Genomic DNA, 21116 nt, shown 5'->3' with positions numbered 1-21116 from the left:
AATTGATGACAGTCTAATTTTTCCTAAATTTGTGCCTCCAAGTCTATATTGATTTAATGTATTAACTACCTATTATATGGAAGACACATGATACAGAATTATGCATTTTATTTGTCTGAATCAGATACATTAAACTTGGGCTGTGAGTTTGAAGAACAGTTTTCAAGCCCTAGTAATTTTATGGGAATCATTTCTAAAAGAGTTAGCATCTTTTTTAAAGAGACAGAAATAGTCCAAGGGTTAAATGAAGGATCTTTTTTCTCCCTTGAAGGTGGTATCCCTGTAAAATCCAGCTTAACCCTGCCTAGTGCCTAACACAAAGACCCCCAAAATCAATGATACTATATTTGAGAATGACTTTGCCTACTTTGTTATTCATTCATTTACTCAAAACAAATACTCTTTAGCAATTGTTTTTATTTGATAATACTTCAATCACAATTAAGTAGGTGTAAGTTTTCATTAATACATGTGATGATTAGATATAGTTGTAGCATGATAAATATGTACATAAATGCTTTAGCAGAAATCAAATGGAAATGTTGAAGATTAAGAGGTAGAAAAACTAGCTCTTTTTGAGATATTGATATGGATATTTATGTTATTTGTAGTTAGTTTCTCCCCATCCCAATCTCTCACATGAAACTGGAAGTCAGAGGGTTAGATGACTTCCCAAAGGTCTCCCAGCTGGTTATTTGCAAAGCCTGGGTTTGAACTCAAGTCCACCAGAGTTCTGAGCCATCTTCTAATATAGTAAAACTCACGTTTAGTAAAATATGTCAAAATAGTGTTAACCCCCATGGGATTTCAGGATACAGCAGTACCAAGAAAAAGGGAAGGAAGGAAGAAGGGAAGAAGGGAAGAAGACAGAAAGCATTGTCTGTTTTCCCAGGTACAGCTAAGAAGCAACAGACCAGAGCCAGGTGGTTCAGAATAAGCTCAGTGACAGCAGGAGGGACAGCCTTGTGTCTAGGGCAGAACTTGAAAACCTAAAAAGCAGACAGAACCATATTACTGGGCAAGCATATTGATGACTGCTCATAAGCATAACCCTGGTGGCTCGGCTCTGAGTCACTAAGAAAGAGCTGGCAGTAAGACTTAAATTAATTCTACTTAAAGCAGCAGGGTGTGCATAATGTGTCCTGGAATGACATCAAACCAGAGCAGGTGTAGGGCCACAATATTCAAAGAGGTTCCACTTCTGTAGAGAATACTCATCTCTCTCTCTCTCTCTCTCTCTCTCTCTGAAAGGGTGTGCAAAATGACACTTTACTGACTATATGGGTAAATACCAGTATATCAATGTGCAAATATGAACTCTACCACATGCATATTAGTGGAGTCTATATCTTGCTGCTTTGATATCCTGTATACCATTGAAGGACCCAAAAACCCTCTCGTTGAAAGGCAAATTCATTCTCTGTCAATGTTTTGGCCTTTATGTGTTTTTTCTTCCTTTCTCTTTTCTTCCATCCTTTCTTCCTCCTTCCCTTCCTTCCTTCCTTCCTTCCTTTCTTTCTTTTTTCTTCCTTTCTTCCTTTTCCTCATTTCACAAGCAGAATTTATCCTTAAACTATAAACTTGGGAATAAGTAATTGGCCCTTTCTATAAATGCACCAGGACTTCCTTTTCTTACACATTAATTTCTAAGCAAACAAGCAGGAGCACAGAACCAATGACAGGCCAGTCAGGAGCTGTAGTCATCTGGCCCGAGTATGGTGGGCACTCCTGAGAAGGCACTCTATGTGTTGCTTGGACCCAGGGGTGAGTACTTGTTGGACTTTAGCTCAGCAGCGTTTCTCTGGCTCCCAGACTGTCAGGATGTAATCCAGTTTTTTAGTGAAGCCCAGCTGGCCAGAGATCTACATCCTGGGAAGGGAACTGGGGAAGGTTTATTTAAACAACAACTTACACAATAAATAAATAAATAAGCCCACAAAACCAGAGGCAGTTGAAGTACACCATGTTTATTTTAGTCCCTTTCTCCTCTATCTGGTTTTTGTTTTTTTGTTTTTGGAAATTGATCTTGCTGCTGTTCTGTTTTGATACAATTAACTGCATTGATAGAGGGTCACAGTTAACTTTGTGGTCCAAAGAACCAGGCAGTGTATTTTTTGGAATGTTTAATGAGGATACCAGGCAGTTTGTGGTAGCCAAGTCAAAAACTTCTTGTTTTTATTTTTATTTATTTATTTTAGGAAAAAGAATTCTGAATGGAATGGTACTGGTCATTTCTTTCTTCTGTTTTCTCTTGGGGGTTCTGGGATTGAATCCAGGCCCTCAAGAATGCTGGGCAATTGTTCTACCCTAAGCTATACCCTAGCCCTGATGCTTTACTTTCTGAACACTCATAGAGGAGTTTATTCCATCTTTACCTTCATTATAAGGGGTATTTAAGCCATCTTTCTATTTGTCCATTAAATGTTTGATGAGTAGTTTATGAGAACTGATGCATTCCATGGTCCCAGAAACAAACAAACAAAAAAACATCAAGCATATATCTTCAAGGAACTGATATTCTATGCAAGGAACACAGACAACAGCTAGGAAAGTCCCTCAGCAGACCTCTAGTACACACACACACACACACACACACACACACACACACACACACACAATCTATATCTATATATCTAAGTTTACATCTATGCATCTATATCTATACATTTATATCTGTGTCTGGTTCTCTGGTAAGAGAAATGTCAGACAGCATTCAGAAGCATCACTGGCTACTCCAAAGCTGGATTTTACTTCCCTATGGAATTCAGCTCCTGAGATTGAGTTTTAAGAGTCTCCTCATAAGTTTATCTTTAGGGATTCACGAGACTGACCTTTGTGCTAAACATTGGTTTTAGCTATTTCTTGAAAGCATGGAAAGAAACCAGAATGTTTGCACAATATTCAGTGCCTCTGCTAGCTCTCTCTTCCTGAGAACTCACATTCTGATGCCCAGATGGGCACTTTTTTGGAATGAAAGAATCTGTGTTTCAAATGCCAGAGGAGCCTGATTAGGTGGGAATGAACTGAATACAGGGATGAACCCAGGAGGCACAAGTGGAGCTTTGCTGTCCTCAGGGACAAACATTTTTCATAGTTTAGCTTGCTGAAGGAAGGCCTAAAATAACAGCAAGATTTATTTATTTATTTATTTATTTATTTATTTATTTATTTATTTTGTGTGTGTGTGTGTGTGTGTGTGTGTGTGTGTGTGTGTGTGTGTGTAGGTAGGAAGGTCAGTGGATAACTCGTGGGAGTTGGTTCTTCTCTTCCCACTGGGTAGGTCCCAGGGAATCAAACTTGGGTCACCAGGCTTAGCAGTAAATACCTTTACCCCTTTGAGCCATTGTTCTGACCCTGAAAAAAAATACTTTTAACATGTCATTTGTAGTTACAAAGAGAGGAATGCTTCAGGATGAAAGAAGAGCAAGTTTGTTTCTCTGGCCTCTGACACTGATCTCTCTCTTCAAAGCTCCTATGGTAGATTTGGTCTCAGAGCTTTAATTATATGTTATGTTACAGCTTCCTTATTTAAGTGTCTGTTTCGTGTCCATCACTCAGCACCCCCTGCCTATCTCAGAAGAGATGGGTATTATCATTCTAATTGAGAAGGAGGGAGAATGCTGTGAGAATTATTAATACATAAATTAAAAAATTAATCTAGAAGGCACTTTAGCGTCCCTAGAGAAGCACTATCCAAACACAAAACATATTTAATATTACTCTCAGCTCTCATGAGGAAGATCTGAGCTCAAGCAGCCTACGATTCCATTGGTAAACTGAGGCATAGATAGTAACAATAGCAGAGCACAGACATTAAGATCTAGATCCCACTCCAGATTTTTTTCTGATGATTAGTGTTAATTAGTTTTCCAGAGAATGACAAACTGCCCCTTCCTTTTCTCTGTTAGAGTTTTTGTTTGTTTTAGGCTCTTTTTTTTTTTTTTTTTTTTTTTTTTAATTCAACTTTCTAATGTTTCAGGTAGTTCAGGGTCGTAAGGTTGGTGGGGAAAATTTGAAATCATTTGTGTGTTTTCTAGTAATCTGTTTGCACATGGCTCAGAACTTCCTGTTGCTTTTCTTTCATATCATGCCAGTGGCTGGAAGGCATGCATGTGGACTGATGGCTAGCGGAGTTGCTTCCGAGTTCTCCTGGGAGATTGTTCTCAGCTTAGCTTCCCAGGGATAACAGTTGTTCTTTGTGCTTCCTATACTCCCAGACACGGAGAGTGAAAGGTGTACTAGGCATGCAATTGATGTTTTCATAGGCACAGAGAGGGTGTAAAACCCCATGAACCAGAAGTTATGGAAAAAGGATAAATGAGAGAGAGGGAGATAGAGATAGAGAGAGAGTTAATTGTGGTGTTATGATGATGGCCATTAGTCAGGGGAGCTTGCTGCTTCTAATTGGTCCCTTGGTTATGTTTCTAAACTTTCCCAAAAGTCACTTTCCTTATCTATGAAGCAGCTGATAGCCACACCTGCCCCCTGAAGTTTATAGGGCATAAGTCACTGAGAGAGCTCAGGCTAGTGCTGAGCACACTTTGAGAAGACTACAGAAGGTCATTGTTGCTTAGGTCATTGCCATCATTACTTATTGAGAACCAGAGTGCTACAGAGAGCACATGCTAGGTATGGCCCCTCGGAGAAGACAGTTCCCCGGAAGGCATGACTTTCCCCAGCATTCTACAGCCCTGTCTTTTTTTTTTCCCCCTAGTTCCAAATGCTCAGGGGTCATGCCTTCCTATTCCTCACATCCTTCTGATGCTACATGAGGCCGTGCACAGACCCTCTTCTGGGTTTCCAGACTTTGCAGGTGGCTTCTCCAGACTGCTGCATTCACAACTGCAGCTGCCCCATCTGCCCCTTGTCCTCTCTGCTCTTTCCAGAACTTTTGTCATGAGGAGCCCTATTTAGCCACCTCCGCATCTGGGTCTGTCTCTTTCACAGAGGTCTCACCCATGGCACATACTGAGACTGTGTGCCTTGGCTCTGCTCCATGGGGGCTCTCCTGGTCCTGTTTGCTACCTGACTCAGGAAAAGACAAACACTCATGTAGGCAGCCTGAGAGGACCACATTCTTGCTTACTGGTGGCCTGGTAGCCTCTCCAGGCCATGAAGACACCACAAGAGTTCTGTCTTGACACAGTACCAAATGTTTTCCCATGAGTGTAATATTCTTGCATTTTTACTGTTGAAGAGCTGGAGAAATCAGAGTCAGAGGAAACTAAATCTACCTACAACTTTACCAGAGGCCATTTCTGGCAACATGTCACTGCCTCCCTTTTGAGGTTTCCTCTGGGCAATTACATATCTAATTCCTGTGTAATCACATGGTGTTCATGGTACTCCCAACTGGCAGTGTTCTACTTTTTATTTTTGATAATATTTTCCCATAGTAATTTATTTACAGTATTATTTCCCATGTAAGAATAACGGGTGGGTACACATATATACAAGAAGAGAAATCACATCTAAAGTTTTCAGCTAGGAATAAAACACTCAGTATAGATCTTTTACTATTACTGTCTTAACTTATTTTCATTTTAGATTTATTTATCTTTTGACTGAGTGTGTGTGCACATGTGTGTGTGTGCATATGCATGTGTGCAAAACCCCAAAAGATTTGAAGAGGGTATCAGATCCTCTGGAGCTGGATTGATTTAAGGCAGTTGTAAGCTACCTAGGGTCTTGGTTCTCTAGAAGGGCAGCAAGAAGTTTAACCTCTGAGCCATCCTTCCAGCTCTTCAATACCTTAAAATTTTTTCTTCATCATTTCTTATTGGAGCCACAGACTTTGAGAAGTGCTCCTCTTTCTTAACATGCTGAAACAATATGGGCAGCAATCCATGCTCATGTTGGGATATGAGTACAGAACTAGCTGGGACATCATTTTGAAGTAACTTAATTGGGGAAGTGTTAACTATTCCTGGGTTAAGAAGAATAGATGGTATATGGATTATATATACCTATTGGAATCAAACACCTAATGGAATTATGAGAACATTTACACAAGAATTTATTCCAGGAATACTTAGAAAATCACATATGAAGGCATTTATTTTGTAACATTTTAAAATTGTTTATTTTTTTATTTTCTGTGTATGAATGTTTTGCATATATATATATATGCATATATATATATATATATATATATATATATATATATATATATATCACATGTGCACCTGGTACCTATTGAATCCCCTGAACTGGGATTGAATGTGGTCATGGGCCACCATGTAGATGTTGGGTGCTGGTGACTGAATCCAGGTCCTCTGCAAGGACACCTAGTATACTCTTAGCCACTGAGCCATCTCTCAGCCCCTCATTAAGTATCTTTTAAGGCTAGACATGAAATCAAGATCTTTTCCTAATCTCAAAAACTGTTTAATGGGAGAAGGGTAAGCAGGGAATTCTCGATGTCAAATAGTAAATAGGTTTTTGAGATATATATCATAAATGCCATGATCATCTGAATTCCTATAAAGAGGCAGGCCACTCTTATTCAAAAATCAGGTAGAACTGACTGCATAGAGAATGTAAGGTCAGAGACTAGCCCAGTACAGTCAGGCAAGGAAGATTTGGACCTAGTTCCTCTCTTGTTCCTTATACAGTATTACATTTGACTTCCTTGTTTCTATGCCTACAGACTATAAGTACACATTAGAAGGTACAGAGGACAAAGGCACACAGAATGCAACAAATAATTTCAACTGCTTAACTGGTTGGAAGCATTTTAGGGCACGAAAACAGCACTTTATACTTCAGCAGTCACGTAGTGTTTTCCCATTACAGCAAGATATAAGACAGGTAATTCCAAACATGATCTTGATTTATCAAGGTTAAGTTACATTACATATGTTGTGCATGTTTTAGACAGCATTCAAAGTATTTTGGAAGGCTTTCAATAGGAATATAATACTTTTTCCTTTCATCATGCATGTATACAATATATTTTGTTCCTATTCACGTACAACACAGACACACAGGCACACACAGAGGCACACAAACAGTGGTGCGCGCGCGCACACACACACACACACACACACACACACACACACACACACACACACACTATACCTAGAGAACCCTCTCACAAATTCACCTTCTTCTCTTTTGTCTTTTTTTTTTTTAAATCTGAGTCTAATTAATGCTGCCTCTGTATACATGGGCAGAGCCATTGATTAGAGCATGATCTACCTACCAGGGGCCACATCTGTAAAGAAAATTGATTTTTCCTCTACTACCAGCCATCAGCTACCAGTAGTTTCTCAACTAGATATCTCAAGTAGATAGTTGATGTGATGTTTCCTGAGGCTCGGAGGGAGGCAGTATCATCCAAATGTTCCATTTATGACTGATCACTCCACAGACATTTATTCTCTTCCCTTTGTCCAGTTGTGAATCTCTGTGTTTGTTCCCTTCACAAAGATGCATTTCTGATGAGGACAGAGAGCTGCACTCACCTATGGATATAGAAATGGGCATCCTTAGAAGGTAGCCTGAGACTCTGTCCACTTAACAAAATAGTAATAGTAGCTTTCTCCTCCAGAGCCCATGAACTTGCTCTCCAGAGTTCTACTTACTGAAATACATCTTTGTGAATCTCTAGCCAATAGCTCAGACTTCCTGTGTGTTCTAGAGAAGAGGCTAAAGCATTTCTGATTCCTGATTTCTGATTCCAGTGCCTTGTCTATGTTTCCTGGAACATTTAATGACACTACTAGACTACTTGTGGATTTTGGCACTGACAACTTATTCTTCTGCCCAGCACAAGACCATTTCCCTTGGTGGCAACCAGGGGCTGTTTTGGTTTCTCATCACCTCACCCATGATTCTCAGGCAAAACATCTGAACTCTGTGGTTTTCACATTTAAATAAAATCCCCTTCTATGCTGTTGCCACCCAATAGCATAAACACAAGCTAGCGATGACTCATTACAGGTTGCACATAAAGGATACTCTATTCACTGTGTGCTCAGGCTATGCCACAGCATTGAGGCATTGCTGACCTCACAGAGAGAGAACTTATAGAATGCAGTTCCATCATGGGTCAAACAGTCAAATGCCAGGGCTGGATTTTTTTTAAAGAACCAGATAATACCCATTTTATGACCATTAATAACATTGTCTTTATATAAACTGAGATAAGAGTAATAAAAAATACATTCTGCTCCATAGTATAATTTGATTGCCAATAGATTTCAGAAATGAACTTTCTCATTGTGCATTCGATACTGCCTAGTAGAAGGGTAACCATCCAGCAGCCCTCTTCCCAACCTTCCATTTCTCTTTTATATAGAGAAACTTTAGTTTAGCCAGATCCATAAGCTACTCCAGGGAGGCAGATCCTTTGCTCTCCCCTTTAAAGTGCTTTGATTGTGCCTCTGGTAGTTAATGTGCCAAATGGTCTTCAGGGCGTTTCCTACACGTGTTCTGCTACTAATTAGAGTGCCTGGGCCTACTGTTTTCCTACCTCAGTACTCTCCATGTGTTTAAGAGCTCAGTTCAAACACCAGGCCCGTGGAGAGGCATGGCAAAGCTCTGCTCTGATTTGGGCATCTGTTGCAAGCAGGTTTTCCAAAGGATATCCTGTGGGAGATAAACCATTTCATTAAGCCAGGTTCCCTTTCCAAACCAGGAAACCCAGGGCCCCTGTGAAGGAAAACCCAGATAATGCTGAGAGCACTTGTAAATGTTGTTGTCAGCATCCTTCCTACAGGTTCCATCCTGATTGTGTCCATTGACAGGTTAATGATGTGTTTTAAGGCTCTGTTTATGGAGAGCCGATAGGGCAGCTGGACAGGAGTACTTTACCTATTGCAATGACCATTCCTCCTTCCATGTCTCTTGCAGTTGATAACTCCCCATGCCATCCGTGTGCAGACACCTCCTCGGCATATCCCTGGTGTTGTGGAAGTCACATTGTCCTACAAGTCCAAGCAATTCTGCAAAGGGACTCCAGGCAGATTCATCTATACAGGTAAGCATGGCTACAGATAGTCATCAAAGAGCTGGCTTGACCTCATGAGGTGTTTGTTTTATTTGATCATGTATGTATAAGTATGTTTTTTTTAAAACTTGTTTCTGTTAAGATATATTTTTCTCCATTTCAACAGATATAAGTCCAAAGATATTGCAATGATTGTTAATACTAAAAGCTTATGTGGGTGTAATGGTTTTGAATGATGAAACAATTGGTTAGCTACTTAGAGGAATAACATGAGAAATAAGAGAAAGCAGGCAGTACTAGACAGGACCAAGGTCTTTCTAACAGCTTGGTAGCTTGTTGGAGTTTGCTCTGTGGAACAAGGTTGAGCTTTAATGAACAGTACTCCTTTCTTCTAGCATGTTGCAACATTTGAATTAAACACATTTGGTAGTTTTCATAGTTTATTCTGGGTTGGTGCTTTCTTCCCCAGTAAGCTGTACCCCTCCCCCTACAACCTTGGCACATGGCCCTGCCTTGTGGTAAGCAGCTAGGGTTACTGGGTGCCTCTGAAATCCCTCCCACCAGACACAGCCAATCAGGCAGGATCCGGACTGACAGGATGTGGAAATATATGTAATAGGCAAAGAAAACACGGGGGACCTTTTACCGTTCAGAATCTGTTATGGAAGGGATTCTAGGGAGACCATGAGACTCTTTGTTTCTTACATGCGAAAAGTCAAGGCCTAGACCGTTGTCAAGGACCACACATGGTGTGGTAAATTTGCTTCGCATCACCTGACTAGCTCCATCCATGATCTAGTCACAACTTTTTTTTATCCATTTATTAGACCTACCCATGTAGATGGGAAGTTGTTTTCACACAAAGGGGTCTGGAGCACAGAACTGGCTATTAGTACATCCTAATTAAATCATGTAATTCAACGAGCAAATTTCTTTTTTGCTGTGATATTCTACCTCAAAGTGTCTTCCCCTATAATTTTATACTGTGAACCAAACCAACCTTGCTTCATAGTCACTCAGTCTCTATCACACAATGACAAAAACCAACCACACAAACAAGCCAGTTAATATATCTTGACCCTTAGAAATGCCTCCCAGCCCTTTAAACAAAATACAGGGTTGGTGCCTGCCTGTCGATTAGTTTTAGTTAATTGAAAATTATAGGATTGACCCAAGAGGAAAATTTTGTTTGCACTCCAATCACTTTTACAAATTAAGGAAAATTACCACAATTTTGTTTAGCTCAGGTTTCACACTGAGTTCACGAAATTAAGCTCAGCCATCCCAACCAAGTCAGCACTTTGTTAGTGAGCGCTTTAAAAAAAAGTCTATCTGGAGTTTTGCGGTGTATACAAACGAAGCATAGAGAAAGCTATGATGCTTTATAGAAGTGGGCCAAGTGTTTTTAATCAGGCTCATTGGTTCAGCCTAACTTTTGAAGAACAATCAAAATAGCAGATTAGCTGTTTCTTTTAAATTTAGGATTTCTTGCCATTCATTTTTCCCATGAGAACTTCTACATAACACTGTAATTTTTCTTTTTACTTTTTCATTCATTCTTCCTTCTTTCCTTTTCCTTTTTTCTTTTCTTTCTTTCTTTCTTTCTTTCTTCTTCTTTTTTTTTTTTTAACAAGCCTCATTATGGGCTTGCAGGGAAAAAAAGACCAATTGAAATTTCTGATACTGTAACATTCCCTACCATCCTTCCAAGGGATGGGAGTTTTACAGTGTGCCTTGCTGGACTTGCTGTTCTGGAACATATTACAAAACCACAGAGGCCAAATGTTTTCTCTGAGGAGTTTGGACTCTGTTTTTGGCTGAAAATATTTAGGCCTTGCTGTTTGCTTATTACTCTGCTATTAAGAACGAGAGAGAGAGAGAGAGAGAGAGAGAGAGAGAGAGAGAGAGAGAGAATGCTTGTGGGGTGGGAGGCACCAGAAGCAGTCAGCCATGGTTTCCGCTTTGGTGACAATGTCCTTGCTCATTAATGATTCCATTTTGTGGTCAGGTCTCATTTAGAAGGAATTATTTTTAATCATTGTTCAACAAAATATACCCTAGAGCAACCTGATCATAATTTAAAAAACAAATCACTACCATTACATTACTTAAATTCTCAAACAAAACAAAACACTCCTCACACCCCAAAACAAAACAAATAAAAATTCCTAGCGGCTGACTAACACACCATTATTTAAGATTTTTTTTTAAAAACCATTTAAAAATTACTATCAATTTAAGAAATCACATATTGGCAAATCTGTATTGCACTGGAATTAAGATCAAAGATACAAACAGAAGATCTGCAAGCCGAGGGAAGTAATTAGGGAGAAAAGCGTGCTGATGTGGTCATGTGTGGGAATTTAAAGAAGAGACAGATGCCTTCATGCCTTCAACTGTGGGCAAGTCATGAGAAGATGCCATTTGACATGTATTCTAGGAGGGAATCTAACCTCTTGTGTCAGAAAAAATAAAAATAGGAAGAAATCAGGATAAGATTCTTTGGCTATTAATAGTTATAGTGACATCACGTGGCTTTCACAGGGGAACTTCTGAGCCTCGTGATCACTGGCATGTGGCTTGTCCTTGTGGAGGGTCCTTAGTCATGGCTTGGCTCTCAGCTCCTGGGGTTTACTCTGTTTACCTCTTTGTCTGTCACTGCTTACCAGTGAAGGTATAGAGAAGGGGTCTCAGCGCCAGTCTGTTCTTTGTATCCAGACAACTGTTCAGGTCACTGTGTGTGTGTGTGTGTGTGTGTGTGTGTGTGTGTGTGTGTGTGTGTGTGTGTGTGTGTGTGTTAGCCCCTCGGCTGCACACTCCCAGAAATTCACTTCACACTTCATTGTCTTTAACATCCACACGACTTCAAGATGTGAGGCTTGGCTTTTGGAGTTGGTAAACTAAACTTGATTCTTAATGGAACGTCCCTGGAATTTTTCCCCTTTAAAAAAAAAAATGGAAATTGTAGAACTGAAAAATAACATCCCAACTAAGGTACTCCCACTGTTTTCAAAGTGCTGAAGAGTTTGAGTTTGGATACAGGAATGTGGAAGGTGATAAAATTCTACTTTAAGCAAAGCCAGAAAATAAAACCAGACAGGAACACCCTGGTCTAGTCAATGCAAATAAAGGCAGCCTTTTGGAGGAAGTGGTCTGACTAAACACAGATTGGCTGAAGGCTGGGCCCCATTTGTAAGGATGCTGGGCACAACCCTCCATCACTGAACCTTAGGCTTGAGCATTCTTGTTCACTTGATATATGATGTTCTTTCATTTGCCTAATCACAGTCATGGAAAAGAATTGAGTCCTGATTAAATAGAACACAGAAGCCCAATAGCACTGGCCCGATCAAACTTTATTGTGTCTCATTTTCTTTCACAATTGTTGGGGGCAAGGCTGACCTTACATGTTGTTTCTAAATGAAAGAAATGAAAACCCCATCTAGTCACAGGACTGTTTTCTGAGTCTCATGATATCTCGTATCTGAGCAGTCAGTCCTGGTAGACCAGATAAAGATCACAGGACCAGGTCTCACTGGCCATGTAGTATCTCCCTAACATTGTCATGATTCACACCCCTTGTTTTCTCACAGCCATTCAGTCTTTAAATGAGCTGTTCCTTTAGGAGCATGACTATCCTTGCTAAGCCTTCAGTGAACTTGGATGCTAATGAAAGTTTCTTCGTAGCTGTTAGCTGTTTCTTCAAAATTCTCAGAGTTGGGTTTTTTAATAACAAGTGGCCACATCTAAAGTAATACAGTGCAGCATAAGGATGGGGTACCTCCATTTAAGGTAATGGATATAGACTGAACTCTCAGCTTTGCCATTTCCTGGAGAGGCTATTCCTGAGACCTCCACATTATGACGGAGCCACAGTCATCTCATGTTTACAAGAAGAGAACGATAACTGCTAGGGTTGCTTTTAGAATCAGAGCCACACATAGCTCCTAGAAGGAGGCCAGATTTAGCACTGGCATTAATAAATTGGGGCCATTATCTTCAGTCATTTATGCTTTTTAAAATTGTTATTTTCTGTATCTGAAGTTTTTGCCTGAATATGTAAGTGTAAGTGTATCATTCATATATATATATATATATACATATATATATATATACACATATATATACACATACATATACATATACATATACATATACATATACATATACATATACATATATATATATATATATATATATCCTGGGACAATGGAGTCTAGGCAAGGGAATTAGGTCTTCTGGAACTGGAGTCCCAGACAGTTGCAAGCTGCCACATGGAGACTGGGACCTGAATCTGGGTCCTCTGTAAGATTCAAAATCTCTGAGCTGCTGAGCCATCACCCATCCATTTTTTGAGTCTATTTTCTGGAGCAGGTATCTCACATCCTGTTTAGCATCATCTTCATCTTTCCATACATCTAAGATATTCCCCGAAGGGATTTCATAACTGAATCATAGGCACAGGTACATTGAAGCAACAGCAAGAAGAAAGGACAATGTATGAGTAATTATGAAACAACAGAGATTTATAAATAATTATTCAATTGTCTGTTGTCACAACAAAATGACCCAGACCGAATGCTTATAAAGGAAATATGATTATTTAATTCACACTTTAGGGGATTGAAAGTCTGAGACCAAATAGTCCCATTTGTTGGGCCTCTGGTAAGGGCCAACTAGCCTACATCATATCAGGGTGGATGGCATTGTGGAGGAGGCATGTGTGAAAGTGATCACGTGATGAGATAGAAATCTGGGGCATTCAGGATTGGATTCTCGATAGTATCCCACTCTCATGAGAACCAGGCAGGATTCTACAAGGAGTACAAGGCAGCACATCCAAAAGCCTATTTAAATTAAACATTTATTTAAGTTATTCAAATTTCTTTGGGCTCTACCACTTAATTCTGCCACATTGGGCACCTCGTATCCAGGACCTGGACTCTTGGGAGCTAAACTCTATGGCTTAAATAATCAATATTTTTTATTAGCAGTCTTGATTTGGAAACTTTCATGATAGTGATTTTTTTTCCTCATGAAAAACATGTGAATTTTCTTCCCTTCTTTCCACCTACAATTTCTTCCTTTCTTCTTTAGGACATAGTAACGTGGATTGCCAATCTCCCTCAGAGGATATAGGCTACAGTCCGCTTCAACTCTAGGTTTAAGACCTTCCATCCCACAAAGTCTGCTTTTTCCTTCTTAGAAGCTTCCCCCACAAAACAAAATCTATCACCTTGGGGCCGACCCAATAAAATAATAATAATAAAATATAATGCTCTTTAAGTGGAAGGCAGAGAGTTAAACCCCAATCATTCTCCTATTCTGTAGCCTTTTCTTATGTGAAAGCGTTGTTGCCTGAATTTTCTGAAAAGCCTCTATCTTATCATTGTACTGCATAGAAACATCCCTGTTTGCTTACTAGATGTAAGGCCCCTGTGCAGCCCCTTTGCCTTGGTGTTCATAGCTCACTCAGCTTTGCTATGATGTTTTCTCAGCCCCTTACTATGTGTCAAACTCATTCTATGTTTAGCTGCCTGGGGCTTGGCAATTGCCTTTTACACAAGCACATGTAAGATACATGTTTTTGCACAAGCAACATACAGTTCTAATTCTGTTCTTCTGACCGTTCCCTGCTGAGATAGAGGCCTGTGCTATACTCTTCACTTACTTGGCCAAGAGTCATAGTATAGATTCTTATGTGCCTTGGAGTCCAGTTTTCACTGTAAAATGGTCTAGTTCCAATAGGTAACTTTGATATTCCATAACTTGTCTTAATCATCAGGGGGATTTCTGTTTAATTGGATCTTTCTGGTTCCGTTCAATTAGACCATTCCCTCATCATTAACTTCCTTATACTCAAAGCTCTCTTCCTCCATCATTTGTGGATAAAACAGAGATGGAATCCAAACTAGACCCACTAACAGGATAAAGAGATAGCCTTTCACAATCTTACATGACTTTGTAAGCTGTGTTGAAGCAACTTGACTTAGCATTTCATGAGGCTGTGATAGGTGTTCCCTGATAATTGATTAACATATTGCCCAGGATCAATGGATCCTCATTGATTGCTGTAATCTGCATGACATGGGCTATAAATATAAACTGTTAATTAAGAATCTATCCCTCTGCACTTGACATTTTCATGCATAGACTATAATAGTTGGGGTTTCTGATAAAGAAGAAATGGGTTCAGATCTGTGGTGTAAATATTTTTCATTTCCTCACCCATAAAATGGAGACATTTTAATAGTATTTATATTTAACAAGTAAATAGGTCAGGTTCTGATGGTACCTGGTCTGGTAGGAGTGCTGCCTAAAAATAAACTCAGAATGTGAAGAGCAGACAGTGGGAATGTTGTTTCTATTTAAAAATCTAAAAAACTGGTAGTTTGGGCCTACTTTGATGAACAGTACATGCATTTCAGCTTACCCTGACATGCAAAACATTATTTCTTCCTAGGCTGTGGAGTTGGACTCAGTATCTGGGTTAAGTTCTGATTTTCCCATTCCTACTGTTGCTTTATTTATTAGAAGGATGCCTGAAAATTCCATGTTCTGTTCTAGGTGATGTTTGAAGCCACTTCTAGTCAATGCCTTAAAAAGCAAACGGGAAGACAGGAGGATGCAGGAACTGGGATTGACATATAAAACAAGCTTGTTTCAAATTTAAATTTAAAACCTACAAAACAAAACACAATACAGAGCATAATTTTAGGGCCCATTGAATTTTCGTGAAGAACAGAACTTTTATATGGCATATATTTAGATGTATATGTGTCTTGTTATACAAAATTTTAAAACCTGGATAATTTTGAATAAAAGTAAAAAACAAAAACAACAACAAAGCAAACAAAAAAAGCATAGCTGAGCTGAAGCAGACAGGGTCTCAATTTTCATTGGTCTCATGGCCCTAGAGGTAACTTGGATGCTTCTAAGTCTGCTATATCAAACCTGGGAAATATCCAGAAAAATAAGAAGAGGGTGTCAGATATGCACACAGGTCAGAGGTCGTTCCCACCTGGAAAAGATATGTGAGCTGAGATTTGAAGGATGACCAAGAATCTACACAATAATTGGTACAAGTTGGTAGTCTGCTGAGCAGACAGAAAGTTCCAGAGATGGTGTGTGTAGGAAGACCCTGAATGGAAGCCATGAGGGGGGGGGCACTTGGTACTTATCTTTAGAGCCGAGGGAAGTTCTCAGAGTTTCTGAAATGGCAGTTGGTCATGACATTTATAATTTTTCAGACTTCCAGAAGGATGAATTGCAGACAAGGCTGGGAGTTGAAAGTCTGCCTCAAAGGTCTTTGAAATCACCAAGGAAAGATAGGTGGTTATTTGGGTCTAGGTGGTAACCAGTGGAGATGGGATGCAGTGAGAGAGGATTCAAGAGCTGAGGAGTAGAAAGGTAGGTCGGGTGCCCAGACAGAGGATTTTATGCAAGCAGATGCTTTGCTTTCTCAAGCTCAATGATGGCTTTGCTGTATTTCCCAAGGGTCTTGTAACAATCACTGAAAGAGGAGTCTGAAGGCACACAGGGCGATACACTCATGTTGTTAAAAAGACAGGCCTAGCATCCATTCATGAAGAATGGAGGACAGGAGGCAAGAGTCTGCTTGCTTGCTTGCTTTCTTCCACCTCCTCCACTTCCTCCTCTCTCTGCTCCTCCTTTTCCTCCTTCCTCTCTCAGATGGTTTTCACTTAGGACTCAGTTGCAAGAGAGAGTGTGCAATGAACACTTGCCTTGAGGTTCTGTGTCAGTACCATCCTGATTGGAAAAGACTCAACAAAAAAGAAAAAATCAGAGGCCACTCCTGTCCACATGCCTTAAAAACAAGTCTGAGAGAGCTGTTTACATAAAATAAAAGACTTCAGTGCCGAAAGAATATCCCTTCCTTTTGTTTTGATGCAAAGAGTAAGTCTCAACCCTTTTCTCTGCCAAAGGGAAGATTTATTTTTACAAAATGTGATTTCCCCCTCTCTGATTTTATATGTGTTGATGGGAGGGGTAATTCGGAATCTGCTGGCATATGTACAGTTAAACCCTGTGGGTACCATAATGGGCACAACAACCCCAATCTGTAAAAGTAACCATTGTACCTCAGTGACATCTATGAAATGAAAGCCGTTTCTTCAAAGAATAAAACCAGTTTGAAGGAAGCATATTATTTTGCATATTTTATGTATATACTTTCCAAGAAATATGACCCTTATTTCCTATTTGGAGTGGAGTGTAATCAGGACATGAGTAGCTAGTGTAACAGGATCATTAAAAGGAATATTTTCCCTGACATTAGAGGTCTAAATGGCCACAAGGCCTCATATACAACCTTGGCTTTTTCCTGTCTCCCCAGAGTTAATAAGTGATAAGGCCAGGAGAGAGATAAATCACAGAAATCCCTGTCCAAAGAAAACATATTGACTATAGCCAAGCAAATAACAGACCATAACCAACAGTCCCATTCATCATTCATGTAATAGGGACATGAAGTATTTCCTACCCACAAAACCATATAGAAGGAAAAGGCAGACAGGCCTGCCTGGATCTGAGGCATGCGATTTGGTTATTAAAGGACATGAACTATTTGTCACATGGCTTTAATCTTTAAGACGCGTTGCCATTTCTAAACTATAAATTGCTGGTAAAGGATTGGAGAGCTATTAAGGGTGAGTGCAGGAGCTGAGCTCTTCCTATGGATTCAGTGCTGTAATGCAATATGAGAAGGTCTTGGGTGGCTAATCTTTTTAGTCAGATATAACATGATTTGGCTTTCAAACCTAATAATGTATTTGGAAATTTTCAAAGATGCGTTTTATTTACTTTCAATTTTTTGTTTTGTTTTTATTTTCTTTTTCTTTTTCTTTTTTTTTTCAAACTCAGGACAGTGATAAATTTACCCTTCAGCTCTTGAACTTCATTGCTGGAAATTTCTCCTAACATCTTGGGGTGGGTTGGGAAAAGACAACTCTACTTTTTTTCTTTTCATGTGATTTATTCCCACTGCTTACAGAGGGTGATTTTCTGTTCTGCCTTTCCATATTTGTAATGGTGCAGATGCTGATCTTCTGTTCATTGTTCAAGCTAACGACAGGAGGGGCGCCCACTAGAGCATTAAAACTTGCTTTTCTTTCTTTATTGCAAAACACTACATGCTTATGTTTAGGAAGCACCAATTAAAATTAGGTAAACTATTATTAAAATTGACCACATTCCTACCAGCCTTTTAAGCATAAACACTCTATAAAAGTGAGCCCATAATATTTTAACAACATACATCTTGTAGTCTTCTCCCTCCCCATGAATATCTCTACCTCTTTCCAAAAATATCTTATATAGTATTAAGTGAGGTTTGTTTACTTTTATCATTTAGCAATACATCAGAAAGACCAGAACACTGTGAATATGAAACAATTTCTAATCTTTGATAACCATTTTATGTTTCATCAGAACTTTATAAAACACATCCTAATCTCTATTAGATATATCCTGATCTTCCTACTACTGCTAGATAGCTTGAATTTGTGTTCTAGTCTCTTTGTTTTTGGAAAGTCCACAGCACAAGATCGATAATTCTATACCTGGATTTTGGCATTGGGGGTAGGGAGTAGGAGGTGTGCAACAAAATGGCGAGACCAACACATTGGCTGGGTTTCATCAATGCGTCTATGTGCTCCAAGGATCCACTGTCCCTAGAGGATGGGACCAGTTCCCCAAGATGTGTAGTGGCATCTGTGTGAGACCTGGATGACCTCGGGGTCAGAGAAGTGTGAGCATTGTCCTTGGCTGTGTCAAGTAGGCCTATGCTTCCCTAAGAATACTTGCTTACCTGCTTACAACTTCAGAATACTAACTAGATAGATCAAGAGATATTCCTCCCACCACCACCTAGGAAACTTCAGCATGCCCAGGCAGAATGTTGAATTCCTCTCTTCTCTTCTCCACTGGTTTTCCCACTCCTGGGGTTCCATGGTTTTTTTTTTTTTTTTTTATACTGTTGTTCTTTTATACTCCACATTTCTCCACTAACTCTCTTTTCCTTATTCTATATCATCCTTCTCTCTATGATACTAAAATGCAAAACACACCTGTCTACTACACTCCTAAAATATGCATTAGTCAGGCTCCATTTTTAACACCTACAAGTTAAGGAAACTGACAGAGATGAGGTAATTCTCAGGTTTTCATTTGTTTTTGTTATTTTCAGTCTAGTAGGTGGAGGAAGGACAGCAGGCTAGGCACTGAGGGACTCTCCAAGGAAGCTACTAGACCTTGTTAACATATGCAGACTCGCAATCCAATCCTCTGAAATCAGGTTGCCATTGAGGGAAGAACTCTGCTGTTTCTAGGAAATATGAGCCCTAAATATTTCAACTAAATTATATCATTTTGAACATATTACAAACTCATATATATGATTTTAAAAACACAGAGAAAAACATCATTGCCCCTCATCCCATCCCTTGGAGAGGCTCACTATTAACATTTTTTTGTAGTATTATTTTTTCTATGTCTACTCATAAGTATTTTATCAGAGTGAATCAGAACATTTATTTTTTAATTTTGTACCCTGCTTTAGTTCAGTCACAAAACGGTTCTTCTCAAAGTTCAAGTTTTTTCTTGAATATATTTCAGTTGGTATATAGTAGTCTATTTTATGGCCATGCCATTATTTACTTATAATTCTCCTATCATTGGACAGTATACTTGTTTCTTTTATAAAGAACTTTTTACATAATATCTGCTGGATGATAGCATGGCACTGAATATAAAATGCTTTCTTTCTACTTACCTAGTGACAATTTAAATGTAGGAGATTTACCAATTCTAGTGATCCAATTAAATGATGAAGTGTCTACTTACACTACCTCACATATTTAGTTATGGTATGCTTTACAAATTACATGGTATACAGTGTTTATGGACATAGCCTTTTCTGATTTTAAGATTTCTACTTTAATTGATATTATCTGTGTAATCTTTGTCATTAGTATTTTTAATATAAACACCAAAGCTATTCATTATCCAAAATGACACATTTCAGAGCCCAATACATTAGCACATGCCTGTCATCTCTGGACTCAAATGACTACAGCAATAACATCCAAACTGCAAGACCAGCCTGGGCTACATTGCTTGACTCTGTCTAGAAAAAGAAAAAGGATAGAACAAAAGGGTAATTTCCTTATGACATCTTCCTACATGCATATAATGTATTTTTATTGTATTTATCTTACCACTATCTCCACTTATCTCCCTCTCTACTGGTCTCCATCACCTCCCCTGATGTTCCCTTTCTACTTTAGTATCTTTAAAAACTTTCCCACGTATGAGAGCATTCAGTGCATGTATAAGTCCTTTGGATTTTTAACTCTATACTCTTCCATCACTGTCCTTGGGGTCATGGTTTTGTCTGAGTCTTTGCACCATATTATCACTAGAAGCTTTATCATACAATGTGTAGCCATCACAATTTTTAAATTTCCAAACATAAGCCCTCTCACAGTGTTTTTAAACAGTTTTTAGAAGGTCTCATTTGGCTATGGCTGTAGCTCAGTGGCATAATGCTTGTGTAGCATGCAGAAAGACCCAGGTTCAGTTACCAGCACCATATGACAGATTGATTAATCAATCAACCAATCAACCACCCAACAAACTAAAATAATAAAAAAAAAATGTCTGTAGGGAGCTTAAGTATCAAGAGGCCAGTTTCATAGGAATAATTATTAAATTTATGCTAATTTCCTATCCTACTTTCTTGTCTTATCTGTGTAGCATTTTGTGCCCTTGCTTAAAGATAATGTAATTGAGTAACATGCTTCAAGTATGTAATGAAGAAATATTTTTTTGGGGTGAGAAGCCATCTCTTTTTATTAACTTCAGCTCATTTGTATTGTTTCCCTTCATTGAGTCATCTGCCACATGTGATTTTGGTGTTTTCAACCGGAATAAGCTCCATACTCCCTCTTCTGTGGGCATCATTATTCAGGGCACCGAAACTACAAGTGGTTATTACACGCTAATGTAAAGCTCCAGATTTTCTGTAACATCTCTCAGTGGTGAGAGGCAGGCAGGGCTGGGAATTCCTAAATCATGGGCAGAAACAAAAACAGAAGAGTTCACTTCCCTTTCTACCTCCTACTCCTGGACCTTCTTCATGTAA

General features: G+C 39.1%; 2 protein-coding genes across 8 annotated transcripts in view; both read left to right on the top strand.

Moving 5' to 3' along the window:
• Positions 1-21116, top strand: part of Adam19 (ADAM metallopeptidase domain 19) — a 1172352-nt gene that overhangs the window by 73680 nt on the left and 1077556 nt on the right. The window lies entirely within an intron of this gene.
• Ebf1 (EBF transcription factor 1) overlaps positions 1-21116 on the top strand; it is a 391326-nt gene that overhangs the window by 299249 nt on the left and 70961 nt on the right. For all 7 annotated transcript variants that reach the window (XM_051180883.1, XM_051180882.1, XM_051180881.1 and 4 more), the window contains exon 10: positions 8857-8983. In XM_051180883.1, coding sequence (XP_051036840.1) covers positions 8857-8983 — 127 coding nt within the window. The remainder of the gene's footprint in view (positions 1-8856; positions 8984-21116) is intronic.

Source organism: Phodopus roborovskii, unplaced genomic scaffold (assembly GCF_943737965.1).
Source record: "Phodopus roborovskii unplaced genomic scaffold, PHOROB, whole genome shotgun sequence".
Lineage (NCBI taxonomy): Eukaryota > Metazoa > Chordata > Mammalia > Rodentia > Cricetidae > Phodopus > Phodopus roborovskii.
This window is presented reverse-complemented; position numbering and strand designations above follow the sequence as displayed.